The sequence below is a fragment of the Paroedura picta genome, chromosome 13 (assembly GCF_049243985.1).
Source record: "Paroedura picta isolate Pp20150507F chromosome 13, Ppicta_v3.0, whole genome shotgun sequence".
NCBI lineage: Eukaryota > Metazoa > Chordata > Lepidosauria > Squamata > Gekkonidae > Paroedura > Paroedura picta.
In genome coordinates this window covers 36,923,565-36,945,581 of record NC_135381.1, presented here as the reverse complement: position 1 = coordinate 36,945,581, position 22,017 = coordinate 36,923,565, and the positions used below count along the sequence as shown (strand labels likewise).

General features: G+C 47.4%; 1 protein-coding gene across 2 annotated transcripts in view; it reads right to left on the bottom strand.

Moving 5' to 3' along the window:
* The window catches only part of POF1B (POF1B actin binding protein), a 39,626-nt gene extending 21,907 nt beyond the window's left edge, over window positions 1–17,719 (bottom strand). For both annotated transcript variants that reach the window (XM_077308453.1, XM_077308455.1), the window contains exons 1-3: window positions 17,085–17,719; window positions 5,099–5,179; window positions 3,013–3,099 (exon numbers count right to left, since the gene is read on the bottom strand). In XM_077308453.1, coding sequence (XP_077164568.1) covers window positions 3,013–3,099; window positions 5,099–5,179; window positions 17,085–17,597 — 681 coding nt within the window. In that variant the 5' untranslated portion in view covers window positions 17,598–17,719. The remainder of the gene's footprint in view (window positions 1–3,012; window positions 3,100–5,098; window positions 5,180–17,084) is intronic.
* Between the last annotated feature and the right edge of the window lie 4,298 nt (window positions 17,720–22,017).

Below are 22,017 nucleotides of genomic sequence, written 5' to 3'. Positions count from 1 at the left end.
CTGAATGCTCTGCCCATGAGGCTGGGAGTTCAATCCCAGCAGCCGGCTCAAGGTTGACTCAGCCTTCCATCCTTCCAAGGTTGGTAAAATGAGTACCCAGCTTGCTGGGGGGTAAACAGTAATGACTGGGGAAGGGACTGGCAAACCACCCCGTATTGAGTCTGCCATGAAAACGCTAGAGGGCGTCACCCCAAGGGTCAGACATGACTCGGTGCTTGCACAAGGGATACCTTTACCTTTACCTTTAAATAAGAGACATGACTATCTTTCATCTTCATCTTTTTTAACTCATTTGAAGAATCTAATTGAAGAATAATGGCAATATCACAGTTTGGTCAACATTTCTATTATATCCTGAAGCTTCCAAAAATGAATTAAGGATAATACTCAGGTGGTTACTAGATTCTTAGATATCCTTTAAGAAAATTACAGTATCATCTGCAAATATAAATATCTTGTACTGGGGGGTTCCTATTTTCAAATCAGATACTAGAATTTGAGCCTTTTATTGTTAATGCAACTTAAACTGATGGCCATACCCAAAGACTTTTTCAAAAGAAAATTGTGTTTGAATTAATCAAGTGTTTTTCTGCAACCAAAAATAGGAATGTAGCCTTCAGATTTTTTACATAATGACTTAAACAGATACATTCCATAATATTTGTTGTTGCTAAACATCTGGGGATAAATCCTAATTGATCTTCATTAATGTATCTTGAAATAGGGTCCTTTAATGGTTTGCTAACATTTGCTAATATTGAGGTGATTATCTTATAATTCAGTAGGTGAATTGGTCTATATGAATTTACAGATGTTGAGTCCTTCTCTGGTTTCAAAATTATTATCATTTTTTTATTCAGTCCATAATACTGGTAACAATTCTTAGAAATTCATCTAAGTGTTTTCATGGCAAACTCAATACAGGGTGGCCTTGCCAGTGCCTTCCCCAGTAGCTCACTCTTAAGTAACCAGAAGTTTAGCTGCTCAATTGGGCTTCCTTTCTCAAAAAGACACAGCTGTACTCTGCTGCAGATAGTTCTTTGAGAACTGGATGGCAACAAATTGACAAGGGCTTGAATATGTCCTCTGGGCATGTTTAGCCTTCAAACTGACAGGAGAAGAACAGGCTGAGTCCAAGATATTTCCTTGGTCTCTTGGTTCTGGCTTTTCCAACCTTGCTTGTACGTAGCAGATTTGGCTTACTCAAAATGGAAATCCAGGAACCTCAGACCATCTTGAGCCCAGCTCTATCAGGGGGGTCCCCAAACGTTTTGAGCCACACTTGGAATTCTGGCATTGGAGGAGCTTACTAGAATACTGGGATGAGTTGGTGGAGGGCCTGCATTCCCAACAACTCAGCTGGAATTGCCTCCCTTTCACCAAAGAAGCCCTCCGCAATGCACACATCTGGCATTAAAAAAAATTGTCTCTGAATTGCTCTGTGTGTTTTTTGCAAATTACATCTGTCCATGCAAACTTTAATCAGAACAGGATCAGAACAGGCAGTAAGAGAAGCAAAGTTGGAGTTTATTTCAGGGGCTCCTCCACAGTCAAAAGACTTTAAAAAGCTGGTGTAGAGACTTGCCAAAGCAACATTTTAAAAACTGTGTACAGAAATCTCCGATATTCCACCAGAAGCCTTGCTGAGTAAAAGCCCTACTTGATCCCACGCACTTCTTAAAAATACTTGGCGGCTGCCTGAGAAGTACTGGCTAGGTCCCATCGGCTTTAGTAGCCAGGGGGCTTGCTGACCAGCTGCAGCCTACCTGTCCTTCTGTCCACCTGTTCAGCAAATCCAAGCCAGTGCTGCGTGAGAGCCAATTTTCAGGTATGAAACGCCTGAACCACTTAGCCTGGCTCTCAGTTCCTGACTACCCAGAGTCTTTGCAGAAAAATGACAAGGAAAGACTGTGCTGCTGTTCCTTTTGTGTACAGCTGCTTTTGTGTACAGCTGCTTATTCTAATCAGCATTAGAATAAGGCTTGCCTGTCCACCTTCTTTCCCCTTCTACTCCGTAAGCAAACACTATGAAAATATAACCGATCCCCCGTACAGGGAAACTCCATGCAAAGACCTTTGTATTGTTCTGGGAAGTCAGAAATGTAAAACGACACCATGAATACAGTTCTTTCAAAGGAAGGCTGCTGGCCGTCTGTTCTGCAGAAAGCGCTCACAGCAGGAGCAGCCCTGATCTTTTTGCATTGCTGAGCGAGTGTTTCTCTCTCCACCTCTGCCCTTCTCCCGTAGCCAGAGAGAAACAGGTGCTGCCTGTGTGACCAGAGGTGCAGGGATTAATGGAAAGGGGGAGGAGATCAATGTGGGAAACAGGCCCTTTTAGTGGTTCAGGCACACAGGGCTAGATGCTTGCTTGCTTGCGTGCTGGCTAGCTATCTAATCGTTATATTTCTAGCCAGCTCTTCCCCAAAGTTTCAAGGTGGGTTACAACAACTAAAACCATAGCAATTTAGATGTACAAAATTAAACATCACAGTCTTAAGGGGTTCTTGGCAAGATCCTGTCCAACACGACCCCTTCCAAAATAGCTAGACAGAGAGGGCAGATAAGCTGCTGTCTGCTGTCCAGTTACGACCACTTTTCACTCAGCTATGAAGGTGCCGCCAGACAGCCCTTATGGTTTGTCCCAGCAGGTATGTTAACAGGAGCCACAGTTGATGTTGTTTAGTCAATGACAAGGGAAGGAAAGAAGACGGAGGGGATACGCAACCCAGCAAAAGGGAGGAAGGCTGGCCAAATCCATCTTTCCCAGGGGGTCCAAGGCCACCACTTTCGATCCACCCAGAGAGAAAGAATAAGCTGTGGTCACTGCAGCTACACAGGGTTACTCTGCCAAAGGCAATGAGGTCCTGGGGTCTTTCTGAGAATGCTAACCCTTAATGTCAGCCACACACACAGCTTCTTCCATTAGCTCCCAGGCAGCCAAAACTCTATCAAAAGAACAAACCCACAATTGTTACTGGGCAAAACTTTAAAAGAAGGGGGGGAAAGTCTTACCTGATCTGGATTTAGTAGCTCATATTTTCTTACTGTTTTTTCAATGATGACATTATTTCCTCCCCTCAGAAGCGGAGACAATGGCTCCTGGAAATATAAAACAGTTGGGCTTTGCTGAACGGTACAGCTATTATTTGTTTACTTTGGAGGAAAACAGAAATGTGTTTCCATCCTCTTAGGCAGGGGTAGTCAAACTGCGGCCCTCCAGATGTCCATGGACTATAATTCCCAGGAGCCCCCTGCCAGCGGATGCTGGCAGGGGCTCCTGGGAATTGTAGTCCATGGACATCTGGAGGGCCGCAATTTGACTACCCCTGCTCTTAGGCATTCAAGGATGCTTACAAATTCAATAAAATAACAAAACTACTAATAGAAAAATCAGCATTAAAATAAGGAAAACAACCAATTAATAAATCCTTTGTGCGTCCTGATCCTAGACTGCTTAGTAATTTTTATGTCAAAGCCTTGAACTGTGCCTGGAGCCTGGGAGACAGAAGACTTTGCATATTATAAAAATATGCTCACTGAAGGGAACCCTGTTGACCTCCCAGCCTCTGGGTACTGGATCCATTGTGGTTGCCAAAGGCTTTTTCAAAAGTCCCAATGAAAATGTCCAGTTCCAGCAGTGTTTAAGACACAATGGCCCCAACCGGAGCACGGTGACAAGATATGCCAGAAAGTCTTAGGGCCTTTTCGCACAGGGATCTTTGTTGCAAATTGTTTGCGGAATGAAAAATCGCCATTTAAAATAGTGGAATTCGTCGTTATGCATACCTGCCTTTGTAGTGGAATCAGTTGCGTTTTTTAGCGTTTCCCACAGGCTTCCGGTCTCGGCAGAAATCGCTAGAAAGGAAGCGCTATTGCCAAGCTCGTCCCGCCCCTGGCCGTCAAGCAGCCAATGGGCAGCCGTTAGCATGCTCCCAAACAGCCCCTTTCCCTTTAAGAAAGGTTTTTAAAAAAAAAAAAACGACCCATAGCAATGAATCTAGGTAGATTCGTTGCTACGGAGAGACCCATCCAGCTGCCTAATGTGAGCTGTCGTTTGATTGTATGATCATTTGCACGCTGCCTCGAGTGATAAAAAAAAAAATCCCCCCCCCTCTCACGGGCACGATTTTCGACTGAATTTATTTGTAAAAAATAAAGGGACTTTATTTCAGCAAACGGGCTTTTCAGTTGTTTGTGCTTAGTGACTAAAGGTGAAGGACTGAAGCCAGGGAAGCCTCTAAACAGAAAGAGGCTCGCCGGTGCGTTTATCCCCGCTCGCTCAGAGAAAAAAAAATGGCGATCGCTTCGCCGGAAGTTTGGAGGAGAGAGCCAGGGGGAGGGACTTTGAAGAACCAGCAACAATGGTAACGCACAGATCTTTAGCGCTACTGTTGCAGATTGGTTGCAGGAGTGTATCGCTATCCGGAGGGTGAATCCACTTTTCTGGATTCCCCTGAAAGCGCCACAACGAAGCGCTTTTTGCTGATTGGTTTCAGGATTGTTGCAGATTGTCTACGACGTCGTGGGTTATGTCAAATTAGTAGCGTTTCCAAATAGCAACCATTCTGCTACTTTGAAGCCGTGCGAAATGGCCCCCAATATTGCTAGCACCAAACAACAGCAAAAAGCGAATGCAACAACCTTTCAGGCAAAATGCTGAAATCGTAATTATCAAGCGCACCAACTCCCGGAGAATTAATCCCCTTTTAAGAAATGGACTGCAGCCCTGTACACACAACATCTGTGCATGCACAGCTAACACCCACAGGGACGGGGGGAGAACAGGACCAAACAGGTTGACTCCACACCCATCTCTTGATCAAGCACACTGTTCCCACCTACACACTCCTGCTTCATGCAGGCACAGCATTTGTGTGCATATAAACCAAGCATGGATAGATTCTCCTCCTGTGATCACTGCCGTTTGTTTACTGGTCATGAGAATGAAGCCCACTCATCTCGTTTGTTGGGCACAGGCTTGCAGACAAGTTTAGTGACACCAGCAACCTTGGTCCTATCCATGTTGACCTGAACACACAAGGCTGCACATACAAGGACCGTGCAAGTGACAGTTGCAACCATGGACAGGTTTTCTTACCTGTTCGGGATTCTCTAATATAATCCTCCGGACTGTACCCTGGGAATAAGGAGATAATTTCAAAGATGGAGACTGGACTTCCTGTAAGGGAAGAGAGAAAAAGAATAGTAAATAAGACAATGCAATAAGACACGATAAAAAGATAACAAGAATCCTAGACACTTCCTCGGAACTGAGGCCCATCAATTTCAAGTGACATTGCTTCCAGGTGATACAGAATGCAGGTTTAGAAGAATTTAGAACCAGTAGTGGATTTAGAACCACTGTAACAGAGAAAAATTGTAACCTCTAAAGAGTTGTAACCTCCGTAGAAAGCAAGAGACGCAGCAGCCCAGCTTCCCAACTGAGCCAAAAAGATACAAGACAACATAAAGACATGGCAAGAAGGCAGGCCCCAGGAAAATTTATGCACAAATGCTCAGCGGCAGTAGGAGGTCTGAACTTTGGGGTAAACGCTATTTTCAGTGGCTTGGGTTTCATACTGAAAATTTATGCTGTCATTATTACGGTTTATTGTACTGACTAGAAAGTAAGCCCGATGTAGATAAAATACAGTGGGCGCTAGTGGATGGGGAGGAAGAATGTAGTAAAGGAAGGTAGAAGAGGGAAGGAGGGATAGGAGTGAGAAAGGAGGCCAAGGGGTGGGTGAAGCGATGGATAGAAGGCAGAAAGAAAGGAAGGGAGAAAGGCAGAAAGACAGGAAGGGCCAAAGAGAGCAAGTGTGAGGGAGAGAGAGAGAGAGGCAAGAAGTAGATAGAAAATTAGAGGAAGGAAGGAAGGAAGGAAGGAAGGAAGGAAGGAAGGAAGGAAGGAAGGAAGGAAGGAGGGAGGGAGGGAGGGAGGGAGGGAGGGAGGAAGGAAGGAAGGAAGGAAGGAAGGAAGGAAGGAAGGAAGGAAGGAAGGAAGGAAGGAAGGAAGGAAGGATGGATGGATAGATGGATGCCAGGGAGGTAGATGGAATGGGATGGAAAAGGGGGGAAGGAGGGTAGTGCGTGAAGGGTCCATGGGTGGTTGGGGGGGAGTCGTGAGGGGGGGCCAGTTGGGAGGGAGGGTGGCCGGGTAAGATCGTGGGCTAGAGAGGGGAGGGTGCAAAGGTATTTGGGGTGGGGGAAGAGGCCACGGTTCGGAGGGCGACTCGTATGGGGGTCAGGAGGCAGAAGAGGGTGGTGGGTGGGTGGGTGGGTGGGTGTGTGGGGTGGTTGAATGTGCAGCGGAGGGGGGTGGGAGTTCAGAGTTCATGGGGGTGGGCGGAAGAAGCATGCAGTGGGCGGGTGTGTGGGGTGGGGGAATGTGTGGGGTAGAGGGTGGGGGTGGGCGGCAGAAGCTTGTGGTGGGTTAATGTGCAGCGGAGCAGGGGGAAGCACAGCAGTGACTTGGGGGGGTGGGCGGCGGAAGCGTGCGGTATCTAAAGAGGCAGCATATGCATTTTCTAAACAAGCTAATAATAAATAACACGCCCCCTCCCCCAAAGCCAGGCTATAGCTTTGCAAATGTTTATTACAATATAAAGAGGGAACCTCCCCGATAAAACAATTATACTCAGGGTCTGAAATTACATAAGTGCATCTCTGACACTGGAGATTCAGCCAACCCTTTTCCTTCTAGATGCACAAACATTTGCAGTAGCTATGCAGTGGAAAGAACGAGGAACAAAGGTGTTTGAAGGAGCCTACAATCAAAGTTTGTTGGTCAAACTAGATTTTTATCCAGTGAAAAAAAGCTTTCCAGAAGTTTTATCAAGTTTAGAGTTTTCTTCTCTCCACTCTCTTGGAACAGGCAACACAAAAGCAATCCTCCATATCATTTTAAATTAATTAAATTAGGAGCAAATTAAGTAGCAACTACTTAAATAATTGATATTCCTAGATTTAGAAAAAATTTTCTTCTTAATGCATAAAATTAAATGGTTGTCTTATTTAAAAATCACGCATGGTTGTTTTATTTTTCAAATGTACAGCCTGCTTTTGTGCTTAAAAATGCAAACATTTCCCTTCTTAAAAACACAAACATTTCCTCAAATAAAACTAGCCAGTAATGAAAAGCAGAGATAAAAGTAACAAGGGCTCATCCAAATATCCATCGAATTATAATTGTATGTGCTTAGTACCATAAAGATAATACTGATGCCCTGACAATAGCATCAGTCAACAAGGAAGGTGCCACCGTTGAAAAGGCCCTACCTTCCAACCACTACCTGTCTGGCTTCTGAGACCAGGGATACCCACAGCTGGACTTCAAAAAGAATCTCAGAGAATGGGCAGGTTTACATTGGACTGGATGGTCCTTCAATTGCCCTACTCGAAGCTGTTTAGAACTTTCTTGATAAAGCAGATACCAGAATAGATCTTTAAACATGGTCATAATATATTCTGCGTGGAGAGTCCACTAAACCAGGCGTAGTCGCTGGCAGGGGCTCATGGGAATTGTAGGCCATGAACATCTGGAGGACCACAGGTTGACTACCCCTACACTAAACAATCTGGCTGCTCTACTGCAACCACTAGCCATTAAAACAATAGATATATGCATTGTGGAGGCCTTCTTTAACTAAAGGGAGGCAATTCCAGCTGATTTGCTAGAGAATGCAAACCCTCCACCACTTCACCCTAACATTCTGGCAAGCCCCTCCCAGACAGAGAACTGGCTGAACCGGTTGTTGGATGTATAGTACATATCTTCAAAATTCAGATGATTTTATGTCAGCTCAAATCTAGTACATTTCACCTTATTAAACCACTCCTGTTCTTCTCTTGCTGCTATGGTTACCAGCTCTGGATTGGTAAATACCTGGAAAATTTGGTGGTGGAGGATGGAGGGATGGGATTTGGGGAGAAGAGGGACCTGATCTCTATTGTCTAGTCTAGAGATAATTTGTAATAGTGAGAGATCTCAAGGATTCACCTTGAGGTTGACAACTCTAGCAAGTGCCTACTATAATATTAAACTGTAAGCTCCTTGCTTATATTATCATGAAAGATATGGCACCTGGATAGCATTATACACCTGCATGCCTGCCAATAAAGTTCTTTTATATAAAGCAGGGGTAGTCAACCTGTGGTCCTCCAGGTGTCCATGGACTACAATTCCCATGAGCCCCTGCCAGCGAATGCTGGCAGGGGCTCATGGGAATTGTAGTCCATGGACATCTGGAGGACCACAAGTTGACTACCCCTGATATAAAGGACTCTTATACACCTGCAGTCCTTGCAAAGGCTCTTTTCTCTGTTGGCTTTAATGCACAGGCAGGTGGACAACAGCTCCAATGAACTGAAACTTGACTCATGGGCATCACCAGTTGACCAGCCACACTCCCCAAAGGTGAGGATTCAAAGTGCTCTAAGCCGCCAACTAGGACAGAAAAGCACAGGCTGCCCACTCAATCTTCCTGCAAGCTCAGTCAGCAAGAAGTGGGTTGGTAGAACATCAACTGAGAAAATTATGTTTGTTTGTTTGTTTGCCCCTAGAAAAAGGGGAATTTTCAATTGCATTCTCCTGGCAATCTTTCTTCCAAAAATCTTTATATACGTACTTGCCTAAACACCACTTCACAGCTTCAGGGGCCTCTGAAATGTTTCCATGTTCCAAGTTTCACAGCTTAGGTGGAGTAAATTACGGAATTACCAAATTGGTGTCTTTTCAACCCACAAACTCATATTGGTTTCAGAGAATGGGAGGCGATATTAAAGTAGAATCAACTCTAATCTTCAGGGATTTATGGTGAGTTCCAAATCCTAGAGAATACACAGGCAAAAGCCCTGTGGGATGATCATCTTAATGAAGACATGTTTCGGCTTTCCAAAGACAAGGGCTCTGGCTTGCCAAGTGAGCACTCAAGAGCCTGCACATGTTAAGGTATTGTGTTTCACAGTCACTTTAATTGGCACCTCTGCTCAGGTGCTCATTGGCAAAAGCATGGCAATCATAAGCAACAGAGGCCTGGTGCAAACATGTCTACAGAAGGACTGATGACTCACCCTCTCTGTTAAAACCTCCCACTATACAGAAAAACATCAAGCAAGCAAAGAGAGAGGGTGGTAGGTCTTTCTCCCAGCAATGCCCTTTCACGGTTTCCGTGTTGTTGTTTTTAACACATGTGAATGTTCAGAACTGGAAATTGCATCTGGCCATTTTGGAAGATAGAATCAATGAAAAATACTCCATGGAATTCCCACCTCTCCCCTTACCCCCTCCTCCTCAGGGTCCACCCCCAAAATCTTGTTTTTCCCAATTTGTAGCCCACAACTCTTAACTCAAACACAAACTTCACAGAAGTTTAAGAGCTGCCTATCCCAGCGGCATAAAGAACTTCCCCAAAGAAATTGACAAACTGGAAGAGCTTCAAAGGGAGAGGCTGAACTGGGAGGTATCTTCTGTGGAAATAACGCTGCTTTTCGGCCGCAAACAACCCTCTTGGCAAATGATGGATGAAAAATAGGAGTGCATTTTAGAAGGGAGAACAGCTCTTCATGCTGGGAAGGCTATGTGAACCAGCTGCTGCCCTGGGGACAGAAAGGGAAAACACGCCCCTGTTCACATTCCAGGCTCCTTCGACTCAGACCCTGGTCTAGGCATGCAGAAGAACAAGGTGCTAGGGTGAGCCATACCAGGGATGAGAGTCAAATTTAAAACTCTCTTGTACCTCCATGGACAAAAGCAGGGGTAGTCAAACTGCGGCTTTCCAGATGTCCATGGACTACAATTCCCAGGAGCCCCTGCCAGCGAATGCTGGCAGGGGCTCCTGGGAATTGTAGTCCATGGACATCTGGAGGGCCGCAGTTTGACTACCCCTGGTCAAAAGGTTGAAAAAGGCTGTTCCAGCGTATCGTACTCACAATGCTGTCCTAAGCAGAATTACAGCCTTCTAAGTGCATTGATGTCTATGGGCATGTACCTCTGCTTAGAATGGTACAATCATTCCCATTACAGCCCTGCCAGAAAAAAACACAGACCAACCCCAGGACCCAACATTTGCCCCATTTCCCACGTCCTTTTCTTTAAGCGCCTTATTTGTCCTTCTGAAATCATTAATACCACTTTAATCATTACAAATTGTATTCCAACAAGATTTTCAGTTAAGTCAACAAGAGCTTACTTCTGCAAACACAGTAACTGCTTGCCGATACTAGCAATCTGTTTTCAGATATTCAGCCCTTTAAGAAAAAATCTCATGATATCTTATATTAAAAGTTCCTTGACACAACTGCCCCACATATCACACCCAGACTAAGCAAAATGGGATCCCTGACAACGGACTTTTATAAAACATGTGTTTGCAAACATGTTCACTACATTCACACTTCTGGCTTCTTCATGTTTCTTCTGAATGTGTAAAGCTGCCCTTATCATATCAGTCTAATCTGTATTTTCTAAGAATCAATCTTCCTTACCATTCCAGGGTGTGGCCCAAAGGCGGGGGAGGAACCTGGAGCAAGCTCCTCCCACTTCTCCCTGTCTTTGCAAGATTTCTTTACCAAGGCCCAGCTGATCACCTTGGTTGGTGGCTTCTTCCAGGACGTACGACCCACCCACAAAGTGCAAGGTGGGTCGGACAGTCACCTTCATTGGCCTGGAACAGCTCCAAGCGAGATCCGTGACGACTTTTACTTCCTCTGCAATGTGACCACATTCATCTTGCTCAGAATTGTAATCCCTGGCTGGAACTTGCTCTGCAGGGTCTTAGGTAGAGCGAAGACTTTCCCAACACACTTGCTTCCTGAGATTATGTAAGGGAAGAGGCTCCTTGGTAGGTGAAGCACGTGCTTTATCATTCAGCCATGGTCCAGCTGCAGCCACTGGCAGCCTGTGCGAATGAGAGCCAGCTACCCCTAGGCTACCCATCAGAAAAACAACACTGTACCTACCGCACTGCTGCTGAACCTACCACGCTGCCTACTGACAGAGAGCATTTGGCCGAATGAAAGCACCGTACAAGGGAGTGCCATCCTTATAACAAGCTGTACATTCAACGCCATAATTAATGGTACATGCTGTTCGCCGCTTTCAACTTTTTGAAAAGGCGGGGTACCAAATGTTCTAAAAATAAACACCAGCACTAGCCTGACCTCAAATTGGGGGGCAGATGTGGTGGCATCAGACTGCGCCAGTGATCCTCCTGCCTTGCTTGGAGAGATATTCACCCGCTGCAGTGTGGAAGCCGTCCCTGGGGAAGGAGTTGCTGGGCCAAAGACGGCACACAAAATCAGCTCTAGAACAGGGATCCTCAACCTGTGGTCCTCCAGATGTTCGTTGACTACAATTCCCATGAGCCCCTGCCAGCATTTGCTGGCAGGGGCTCCTGGGAATTGTAGTCCACGAACATCTGGAGGACCACAGGTTGAGGATCCCTGCTCTAGAACACACACCAGCTAGTTCCAGATTGCACAGGGGTGTGTGTGTGTTTGCAAAACAATGAGGAACTGTCAAATTCAGAGGCAAAGTTTACAACCAGATTCCAGAAGAACAAGTTCGAAACATTTTTAAAATGCAGCGGCGCTATAGAGAGCCAGAGGTCTTATTAAACTTGCCCATACTGAAGTTAAGTAACCCTTGTAAAATGGTTTTTGTGGGCACAATGCATTCACACATCCTTATTAGAGAAGCTTTATAATAAGCCACTGCATTGTTCAGATTTTACAATAAAAAGCAACATTAACCTGCTGTAATTGACCCCGGATTAACTGTTTTGAAACACTCAACAAGAGGTTTATTATATTTGTGCTGGGAGATACATTTTATTACAAATGCCAATGTAAATATTCAGTCTCTGTCTCTCTCTGTCTCTGTCTATCTCTCTCTGTCTCTCATATACAGATTTGGCCCAAATGTTTGGAATCTGCCCCTTTTCCTCTCCCCCACTTAAATATTTTAACACATATTTCCTTTCCTCCACAACAGAAAGAGGCAAATTCACTTTCCTTTCCCATAGACCATGTACTGTATCAGTCATTTCCTTTATCAGGAAGGTTTGTTTGCATAGGCAAACCCCAAAAAGGAAGCGTTTGGAAACACAGGGGCAAAGACCTCTGCATTTCTTCACTGTTGTGCATGTGGTCTTAGAAACAACGAAATCTGCAGAACTAGGAGCCGAAATTCTATTTCATGATTACTGTTCATTGTAACAGTCAAAAACAGTCTTGGAGATCAACGTTTTCAGGTGACTTTACCGACGCATTGATAAAAGTCCACTGGCTGAGTTGGTCGGCCCCTGTAGAAAAGATGTAACCAAACTGCCTCACTCTGCACATTCCTCACATACCAACTCTGACTTCTAAGACCAGTAATAAAGTAATAAAGTCACATTTTTAACCCGCTTGAATTCTTACCCTATCTCAGGCTTTCTCAACCTCTTTACCATTGAGAAACCCCGGAAACATTCTTCAGGATTTGAGAATGCCCAAAAGTGGTACGATTGTGCAGAACATGGTTAGGAAGCGTAGCTGCGCATATGCCCACCCAGCACCCCTCTGCTTCCCACCCCCATCACCATCACTGGCCACTGGGGGGGGGGGAGGAGAAAGAGGTCAACATGACCATAATGCCTATTTGCTGTTCAAGATCATTAGATCAAAAGAGCATGGAGGTAAATAAATATGAACCCTTAAGTGGACAGGGAAAAAATTCATTTGACATTCTAAAACCAGATCAGCTAGTCACCAAGGTATTGGGGGGGGGGGGGGGAGTGTTAGTTTCAAAGTCATGTTTCCACCAGGGAAAAGGTCCTGTCCTTCACAACCTTCCTCCCAACCTATGAAAGAGGAGTCCACAGAAGATCTTACCTGATGGGCAGACACATCTGAGAGTAAGCAGTCTAAGGCCCTTTAAGGCAGTGGTCCCCAAACTTTTTATCACCAGGGACCGGTCAATGCTTGACAATTTTACTGAGGCCCTGGGGGGGGGTAGTCTTTTACCGAGGAATCGTCACCGCCGCCTAAGCCCCTGCTATACTTGCTTTCCCGCTGGTGCCCCTGGCTTCCCACTGCCCATTGGGGGGCGCTGCCAGCAGCAGCTGCGCAGTGCCACACTGAGGGGGAGCCCCAGCCATGGTGGCCACTGGAGAGCACCAAAGGTGAGCCAGTGGCAGAGTGGCAGGGCAGCCCCCCCGAGGCAGCAGCCAGGGAGGAGGACAAGGAGGAGCTTCGGCCCGGTACCAACTGATCCCCCGGACCGGAGGTTGGGGACCACTGCTTTCAAGGTAACAGCCAGCAGAGCATCTTACAACATGGGCCCACCTGTCCTGACTCCTGGCTTTTCCCTTTTCTCTCTCCTGTAGGTTTGTTATGCATACCTCTTTTGTTATGCATACCCCCACCCCAGTCAAACACTATTTTGCTTTTGTTTTATTCTAAAATATTTTAGAATATTTTAGAATATTTTATTATTTATTGTTTTGAGTTGTTTCAACAAATGCCCTTGTGGGCAAGGAACCCTTTTAAACTTCTTTCAGGCCTACCACAAAGCCACTTCTACAACAATCCACACTCTTCTTTGAGCTCTGGGCACCGGCCACCCCAAAGCTGCGGCCATATCTTCAGCAGGTGTAGTAACTTGGCTTAGGGAGATTACGGTTCATATCCCCAGTCAGTTATGAGGTACCTTGGGTGCCCAGAACTAAATTTTGAGTCCTACGGGCACCTTAAACACCAACAACATATTCAAAGCTTAAGTTTTCAGGAAGAAGAGCTGGCTTTTTGTAGCCTGCTTATCTCTACCCGAAGGAATGTCAAAACTGCTTACAATCACTCACCCTTCCTCTCTCCGCTTCTTCTAAGGAAGAGTGCCTGTACTCGAAAGCTCACGCCTTGAATAAGTCTTTGTTGGTCTAAAAGGTGCTATTAGACTCTATTTTTGTTCTTCTCCCCACAACAGACACCCAGGGAAGTAGGTGAGGCTGAGAGAGCTCTAAGAGAACTGGGACTGGCCCAGGGTCACCCAGCTGGCTGCATGTGGAGGAGTGGGGAATCAATCCTAATTCTCAAGCCCAAAAGCCACTCTTAACCACTACATCAAGCCTGCTCTCTAAGTGAGTCAAAGATGATTCCATCTATCTACTTTCAGAGCCACTGTGCGTAGGACATGGGGCAGCCTCATGTAACCTCCAGGAGGAAGGGCAGAACACAAAAGCAACAGATAGATAATTAAGCAAACAAGCGAGCGCGACCAGATTCCATACTTGTAAAATCATCGCCACTTACATATATATATGTTTAACAGGCGTGATTCTCTGGAATAAGCCAGAGAAGGAAATAAACATTAGCGGTCCGAGAGCATTAATGTTCTCCAAGTCATCTCCTACAGAGCTTGGTGCAGGAGCATGCCTCAGTGGACTGCACCATCTGTCACAACATTATCTCACTAGCCAAATGGCCTGCTGCCCTGTTTGTCTGAGCAAAAAAACAGGTTTCATGTGGAGACAGCAAGCAAGGCCTGTGGGACTTATCAAGTCCCACATCTGCCTTTTCTCTTCCCCAGACAGACCCAACATTGTATTGTATTACACATATGCTCAGGATGATGAAACGAAGGTACCAAAAAGCCAGGCAGAAATAATTTGCTAAACAAAACAAATAAGTCTTTGCCATGGCAAACTTGGTGTTTCCAAGGAAATCCCTTGGCTCACAAATCCAGAAATAAAACACTTCTGATGTTTTGAGCATAAAAGGAGCCCTGCTGGATCAGACCAGTGGTCTATCTAGTCCACCATCATGCTCTACCTTGGTGGATCAACAGAGAATAAAGGCCAAGGACTTCCCTGTAATTGTCTCATCACACTGGCATTCAGAGGTTTATTGCCTTTAGATGCAGAGCTCTCCTTTAGTCACCATGGCCAGCAGCCATTGATGGCAATCTCCTCTTGAAACCTGGCAGATTTTAAAGTCCCTGGTGCTTGTGGCCCTCCCTGCACTCGCTGGCAGTGAATTCCACCATCTGATTCATCACCAGTTAAAGAGGTATTTCCTTTTGTTTGTTTGTCAGTCTATTGCCCATTCACTCCATTGGGCATCCGGACTCTTAGGAGTAGGGCAGTTCTAGGATTACGGGGAGAGAGAGCAATAGTTCTCCCGAGCCATTATCACCATACCATGTCTGTAATTTTATAAACCTCTGTCATTTCCCCACTCAGTGACAAGTACAGTCTAATCATGGCAAGCCCACAGCAGTTTCAGGCAAGAGACAGAAAGATCAGGTTTGTCACTGCCTGTCTCTATGCAACTCAGGACGTTCTGTGGGGTCTGATCCCCCCTCATATGAGCAAGCCAGACTTGGCCTTAATTGTCTTTGTCCAACACCAAAAAGTCCCAGATTCTTCAGTATCTCCTCACAGGATCCTATTCCTTACTCATTTTGGCTGCTTTTCATTAGTAAAAGATACACAAAGGTTGCTAGGTCCAATGACCACCATCCCCTCCCCTTATACACACACAGACACACTGCTCTGACATATCCCAGGCACACCTGCCAGACAGGATCAGCCACTGAAAATCCAGATTCACAAGAAAGTGATGCAAAGGAACAAAGGTTGCATATCCCTTATTTTTAAGTCTTAAAAAATGAATACTGTATAATGCAATTTTGTTTGGGGCAGCCCATGTTCAACTTACAGGTGTTTCATGCAAGAAAAAAAAAACACATATTGCCCGATTTAGGCATTTCTTGCAAAAATCACCTCTTCCTCTGGAACGCAAAAGCCTGACGAAATGCAACAAGCAGCATGCTGGAATCCCAAAGCAGCGCACCTCATCTGCTCCAGATCACTGCCCAAGCTAGCAAACCCCTGGGAATGAGAAAGGGCCCCCAAAGCCTTTCCATGCACTAAAAACCGTATCTACTGGTGCGGTGTAGAGGAGATTCAGATCCCAACACAGCTGGAGACGCTGCTGGATGTCCCTGGTTTAAACAGTCATTCTCTACAACAGTGGTAGTCAACCTGCGGTCCTCCAGATGTCCATGGACTACAATCCCCATGAGCCCCTGCCAGCATTTGCTGGCAGGGGCTCATGGGAATTGTAGTCCATGGACATCTGGAGGACCGCAGGTTGACTACCCCTGCTCTACACTTTGCGAACTATACAGGATGTCACATGCCAGCATTTAATTGGTACACACTGAGCAAACCCCATATTTAGTAACAGCCAGGGAAGCAGCAGAATTACTCAGATGCAGGGGAGCCAGTGCTGACCGTATGTCCTTTCCTAGGGGTGGAGTTGTGCCAGCTAAGCAAAACCTGCCTGCTGTCCATTAAGTCTCAAGAGGGTGTATGAAAGCCCAGCACAAGAAACCAAATTACATGTTCTGCAGAAATGCTTGTTTCGGTCTCTCAAAATTTCTGTTTTGGCTTTGCCAACGCTGGGGCAGGTTCTGAATCTGACTGGCACAGCTGGACCAGGTGTGGGCCTACTGAACTTTTTTCCTCCAGTCCCCTCAATGAATGAATCCTGCATCGTTTTCCAAACCTAAACCCACCCACCCCGTCTATGCAAATTATACACCTGCAGGTGAATAATACAGAAGTCACATTCCACATTCGAAATAACTCGGTCCTTGGCACAAATAGAAATGTAAGCCTTGGAAGGGAGACAGGTAGTGGGAAACCAAATCTCCTTAATTTATCCCCTTAACTCCTCTTGATGTTCTGGTGGGAACAGTTCTGGGAAGCTGGGAGGGCAGGGGGAGAAAGACAACTTTTCTTAGTGGCTATGCCCCCACCCAGGGGATAACCTGTTTTGCAAGCATAAGGTGTGAATAGCAAGTCCTTGGGTGAACTCGCGGGGACGGGTCTGGATCAAACCCCCAAAAGGCGCCTGGTGCGTAAAGCGGGAGTCCAGCGTCCCCTCCAAGCCCACCCAGCAGGGTAGGGGCTCACCTGTGCAGGTACCCTTCCTGGGACTCGTGAGCACGCGGAAGGGAAAACGCGGCCGGCCTTCCAAGCGCCCCCGGACCCCCCCCCCCCCTTGCTCGGTCGCTTCAGACGGGCCGCCCGGCGGCTTACCTGGGGCGGCAGAGGCGGCTCGCTGCTCCAGATGACGTGCTGGTAGCCGGGGGTGCCGTCTGCGGGCGAGGGCGCCCGGGGCGAGCAGTTGGGCGGCTCCAGGAGCTGCACGCGCCTCCCGCCGGGGCTGCTGTAGGTGCGGACGCGCTCGTAGACCACGGTGCCGCCGCCGTCTTGGTTCTGCTCGGGGAAGGGCCGTCCGGGGGGCGCCGGGCACTGCAAGGGCAGCGGGGCGGGCCGGTTCTGGCGGGCGCGGGGCAGCGTGGCCGGCGGCGGGCAGGTCTGCTGGGGCAAGGGCCGAGGCTCGCACGACGGCGGCGGCAGCGGCGGCGGGGGAGCGTAGCTGGGCGGCGCGTAGCACTGGGGCGGCGGCCGGGGGGGCTCCGGGAAGGGGTAGCACTGGGGCGGCTCGTAGCAGGGCCGGCAGGGCGGAGGGTAGCTGGGCGGCGGCTGCTGCTGCTGCTGGGACGGCGGCAGCGGCGTCGGCTGGACCTGTTGCTGGACGCCGTACATGGCGGCTCGGGCTGGCGGACCGTCGGGCGAGCGGGCGGTGCACTGGCCGGGCAGGCGCGCCGGGCGGAGGGTAGTCGCGTCGGCCGCCCTCGCCGCGGGGACACGCCTGCTGCTGCTGCTGCTGCGCCAGCTCCGCCCCGGGCAGCGCGCCAGCCAGGCCGCCGGGAGGCCGAGGAGGAGCGAGGGAAGCCAGGAGGTTCTGCACACGTGGGATAATGCGCTTTCGGTGTGCTTTGGCGGCTGGATTGTCCCTGTGCGCAACAGCAACATCCACTTCAAAAGGGCATTGAATGGGCATTATCTATTGCAGGGGTAGTCAAACTGCAGCCCTCCAGATGCCCATGGACTACAATTCCCATGAGCCCCTGCCAGCAAAAGCATCTACTTCCAAAGTGCATTGAAAGGGCATTATCTATTGCAGGGGTAGTCAGACTGCGGCTCTCCAGATGCCCATGGACTACGATTCCCATGAGCCCCTGCCAGCAAAAGCATCTACTTCAAAAGTGCATTGAAAGGGCATTATCTATTGCAGGGGTAGTCAAACTGCAGCCCTCCAGATGTCCATGGACTACAATTCCCATGAGCCCCTGCCAGCAAAAGCTGGCAGGGGCTCGTGGAAATTGTAGTCCATGGACATTTGGAAGGCCGCAGTTTGGCCATCCCTCATCTATTGTTAACAGCCTCTTGTGGCGCAGAGTGGTAAGGCAGCCGTCTGAAAGCTCTGCCCATGAGGCTGGGAGTTCAATCCCAGCAGCCGGCTCAAGGTTGACTCAGCCTTCCATCCTTCCGATGTGGGTAAAATGAGTACCCAGCTTGCTGGGGAGTAAACGGTAATGACTGGGGAAGGCACTGGCAAACCACCCCGTATTGAGTCTGCCATGAAAACGCTAGAGGGCGCCACCCCAAGGGTCAGACATGACTCGGTGCTTGCACAGGGGATACCTTTACCTTTTACCTTTACATCTATTGTGTGCCCAGTAAAGTCCCAGTAAACCCCGTAACCAACCCTTGATAGTACCCTGGTGGCTACATTTTAAACCCAAAAGTTTGTGGATGATTTTCAAGGGCAGTGCCATAAAACGTGTGTGGCAGGAATCCACCTTGGATGTAATCAGAGTTTGAATCACTGTGGACAGAACATCCTTTTGGGGGAACGGCAATAGCTGGCCAAACAGTTCCTTGGTCCTCATCCACCCCATTGCCTCCTCCGGGAATTCAGAGAATTTCCACAGCTCTTAAGGATAAATAGAGCTGGAGATTATCTGCTATTAGTGGCACCTCCTTCCAAATTCACAGTGGTTTCATAGAGATGTGAAATAGCAAGGAGGGCAAGATGAAACCCTGCAGGATCCCGTAACTTAAATGCACCTGAGCATCACCTTCTGGAATCAGGTGGCCAAGTAAAACCAGAAGCCAAGTGTAGTGCCCTCTGCTCTCAGTTTAGCTGCAGCAAAAACAAGTCACAGGGCACTCCGGCCCACGAAAACCTTTACATGGAATTTTATATGTCGACCTCACCAAGGTCCAGAATTTTATGTCTACCTCAGATGTCCAGACCAAGGGAATAATGCCACTCCTCCACACCAGGCCCACCCCATTGCAGGATCACCGTCAACACTTATGCTCCAGTCTTACACTAAACAGAGCATATTCCTAAACAACCCTCTACCTGTCGCAAGCTGGTACTAAGCTATTAGAAATAAAAGTAAAAGTGAGCCTTAATTTTAGTCATAATTCCTTAGGATATCTGCAGAGCACTCAGTGGAACAGGCTTCCTTGGGAGGTGGTGGGTTCTCCATCTTTGGAAATTTTTAAGCAGAGGCTGGAGAGCCATCTGACGAAGAGGCTGATTCTGTGAAGGTTCAAGGGGGTGGCAGGTGACAGTGGATGAGCGAGAGGGTTAGAATAATAGAATCACAGAATCATAGAGTTGGAAGGGGCCATACAGGCCATCTAGCCCAACCCCCTGCTCAATGCAGGATCAGCCCAAGGCATCCTAAAGCATCCATTGCATCCATTGTGAGTGTCCTGCATAGTGCAGGGGGTTGGACTAGATGACCCAGGAGGTCCCTTCCAACTGTAAAATCTCCTGGGGACCAGCATCCCTAACTGTGCCTCTTTAGGTGGTTTACAATTCAAACCCACTCCACACCGCACATCACCCGGAGCCGACAGGCAGCATAAAAATCTAATAAATAAGTAAATAAATGAAACCACAAGCCCTTAAGCATCAGCAGTAGAAAATCCATACTGCCACCCAAGTGATGCAAAATAGACAGGTGGGCGGCATGGGGAGCCCAAAGGTGAGATGTCACCCCTGAAAAACCCCTGTCTCTCATCACCACACAGCTCACTTCTAATGCGGGGTGGGGTGGGGCAGCAGGGCTTGAGGTAGATTTGAACTGGAGGACTGTACACGGTGGTAGGAGCCTGTCCTTTGGGTACTCTGCCCACAAATTCGGGGTTTGGGGTTTGTGATGTCCCCCCCCGACCTGTGACCCCCCACAAATCCAAGAAAGTTCAGTTTTCCAGGTTCACGCCCACTTCTAGCTGGTAACAGGTGAAAGACCTCTGCCTGAGACCCTGGAGAACTGCTACCAGTCTGTGTAGAATAGTGGTTCTCAACATTCCTTCTGGCACGACCTTTTAGTACAGTTCCTCATGTTGTGGTGACCCCCAACCATAAAATCATGCAAGGGTTCTTTCACAGAAATTAAACCAAAACTGACCAATGGCGTGAAGATCCATTGTTATACATAAATTGGTTATAAATATTGTATATAAATTGGCGGGTGCCTTCAGGAGGAGTGACAACAGTGGCAGCGACCCCCCCCCCAGCCAAGCTGCTCATCCTGCCATGACCCCTATGACAGGGTCGGTCGAGCCCCAAAGGGGTCCCAACCCCCAGGTTGAGAACCAGTGGCATAGATCAGGGGTAGTCGACCAGTAGTCCTCCAGATGTCCATGGACTACAATTCCCGTGAGCCCCTGCCAGCAAACGCTGGCAGGGGCTCATGGGAATTGTAGTCCATGGACATCTGGAGGACCACAGGTTGACAACTCCTAGTGTAGATAATACTGACTTTGATGGGCCAAGGGTCAGATTCACGATAAGCTTCATGTGTTCATTGCAGGACCCTGAAAGGTGGTTCCCAGCTGCTGTTTTCTTGCAGAGTAACCTCTTTCCCACATCCCGCTTTGTGGGAAAGCAAGCAGGCAGGTCAATACCCAGCCTGGATGTCTAACATGACGTATTCATGCTACTATCTTCTTCCTGGATTCCTGAAGATGACTGGCAGCGGCTGGCCTCAAGACAACTTTTAAAGTTAGATGTTAAATGGGTCTTGTTTAGGGTAATACAATCCCATCCTTGCCTGTAGCAACCTATTTCTAAACTCGCTAAAATAATAACCATATCCTTTCTGTAATTTAAAATAACCACCTTGACATGCAGAAGCCACACTGTGTCATTATATTCCCCATAGCTGATTTTTAAAAAGCTAACAATGTAAATTTAGTTGCATGGCGTTTATTAAAGCCACATGAGAACAACTGCCTAATTGTCCATACATATCCTATTTATACACGTGATTTGTGTGTTTGTGTGTGTGTTTTTTCCCAAAGGCTACTATGGAAACACCTTGACATTGATGATAGTTCAATCTCAGGTGATCTCAGAAGCTAAACAAGATTAGCCCTGGTTAATACTTGAATGGGAGAGACAGCCAAGGAAGTCTAGGATGCGACTCAGAGGCAGGAATTGGCAAATCAGGTCCGAATATCTCTTGTCGAAAGCCCTTTGAGGTTGCTGTACATCACCTGGGTCTCCATGGTACTTTCCAGCACCACTATGGAAACGAATTCAACAAAATGCTGTGAAAAAGGTGCCTGTTATTGGGAAAACGTACATGGCCAGAGTGTTCCACTCCATTTAAAGATGATCCTGCTAAGGAAAAGAGTTTCCCCTTGCAGGGCCTAGGTGCCTTGTTTTTAATTGTGCCTCAACCTACACAAAGAAGCAGTTTGTGCCTTTTTGCGATGGTGGCATGCTATCCACAAGGATTGCAATCTTCAGTCCAAGTATACCTTAAGCCAAACACCAGCATGGTTAGTACTTAAATGGGACACCTACAAGGAATTCAGGATTGCTACACAGAGGCTGGGTGAAGTATTGCACACAGAACACCCATCCCCCAAAGCATCCATCTTCTCCAGATGGATCTCTGTAGTCTGGAGATGAGGATCCGTAAGTCCCATCTAGAGGCTGACATACCTACTAAGAGTAAGGTGACCAGATGTCCCACCTTTGGCAGGACAGTCCTGCCTTTGGGAGCATTTTCCCCATGTTCTGCGCCGTTTTCAAGATGTCCCACGGCGTTCTCCATTAAAAAAATTTTTTTTTACATTTTTTAAAATTTAT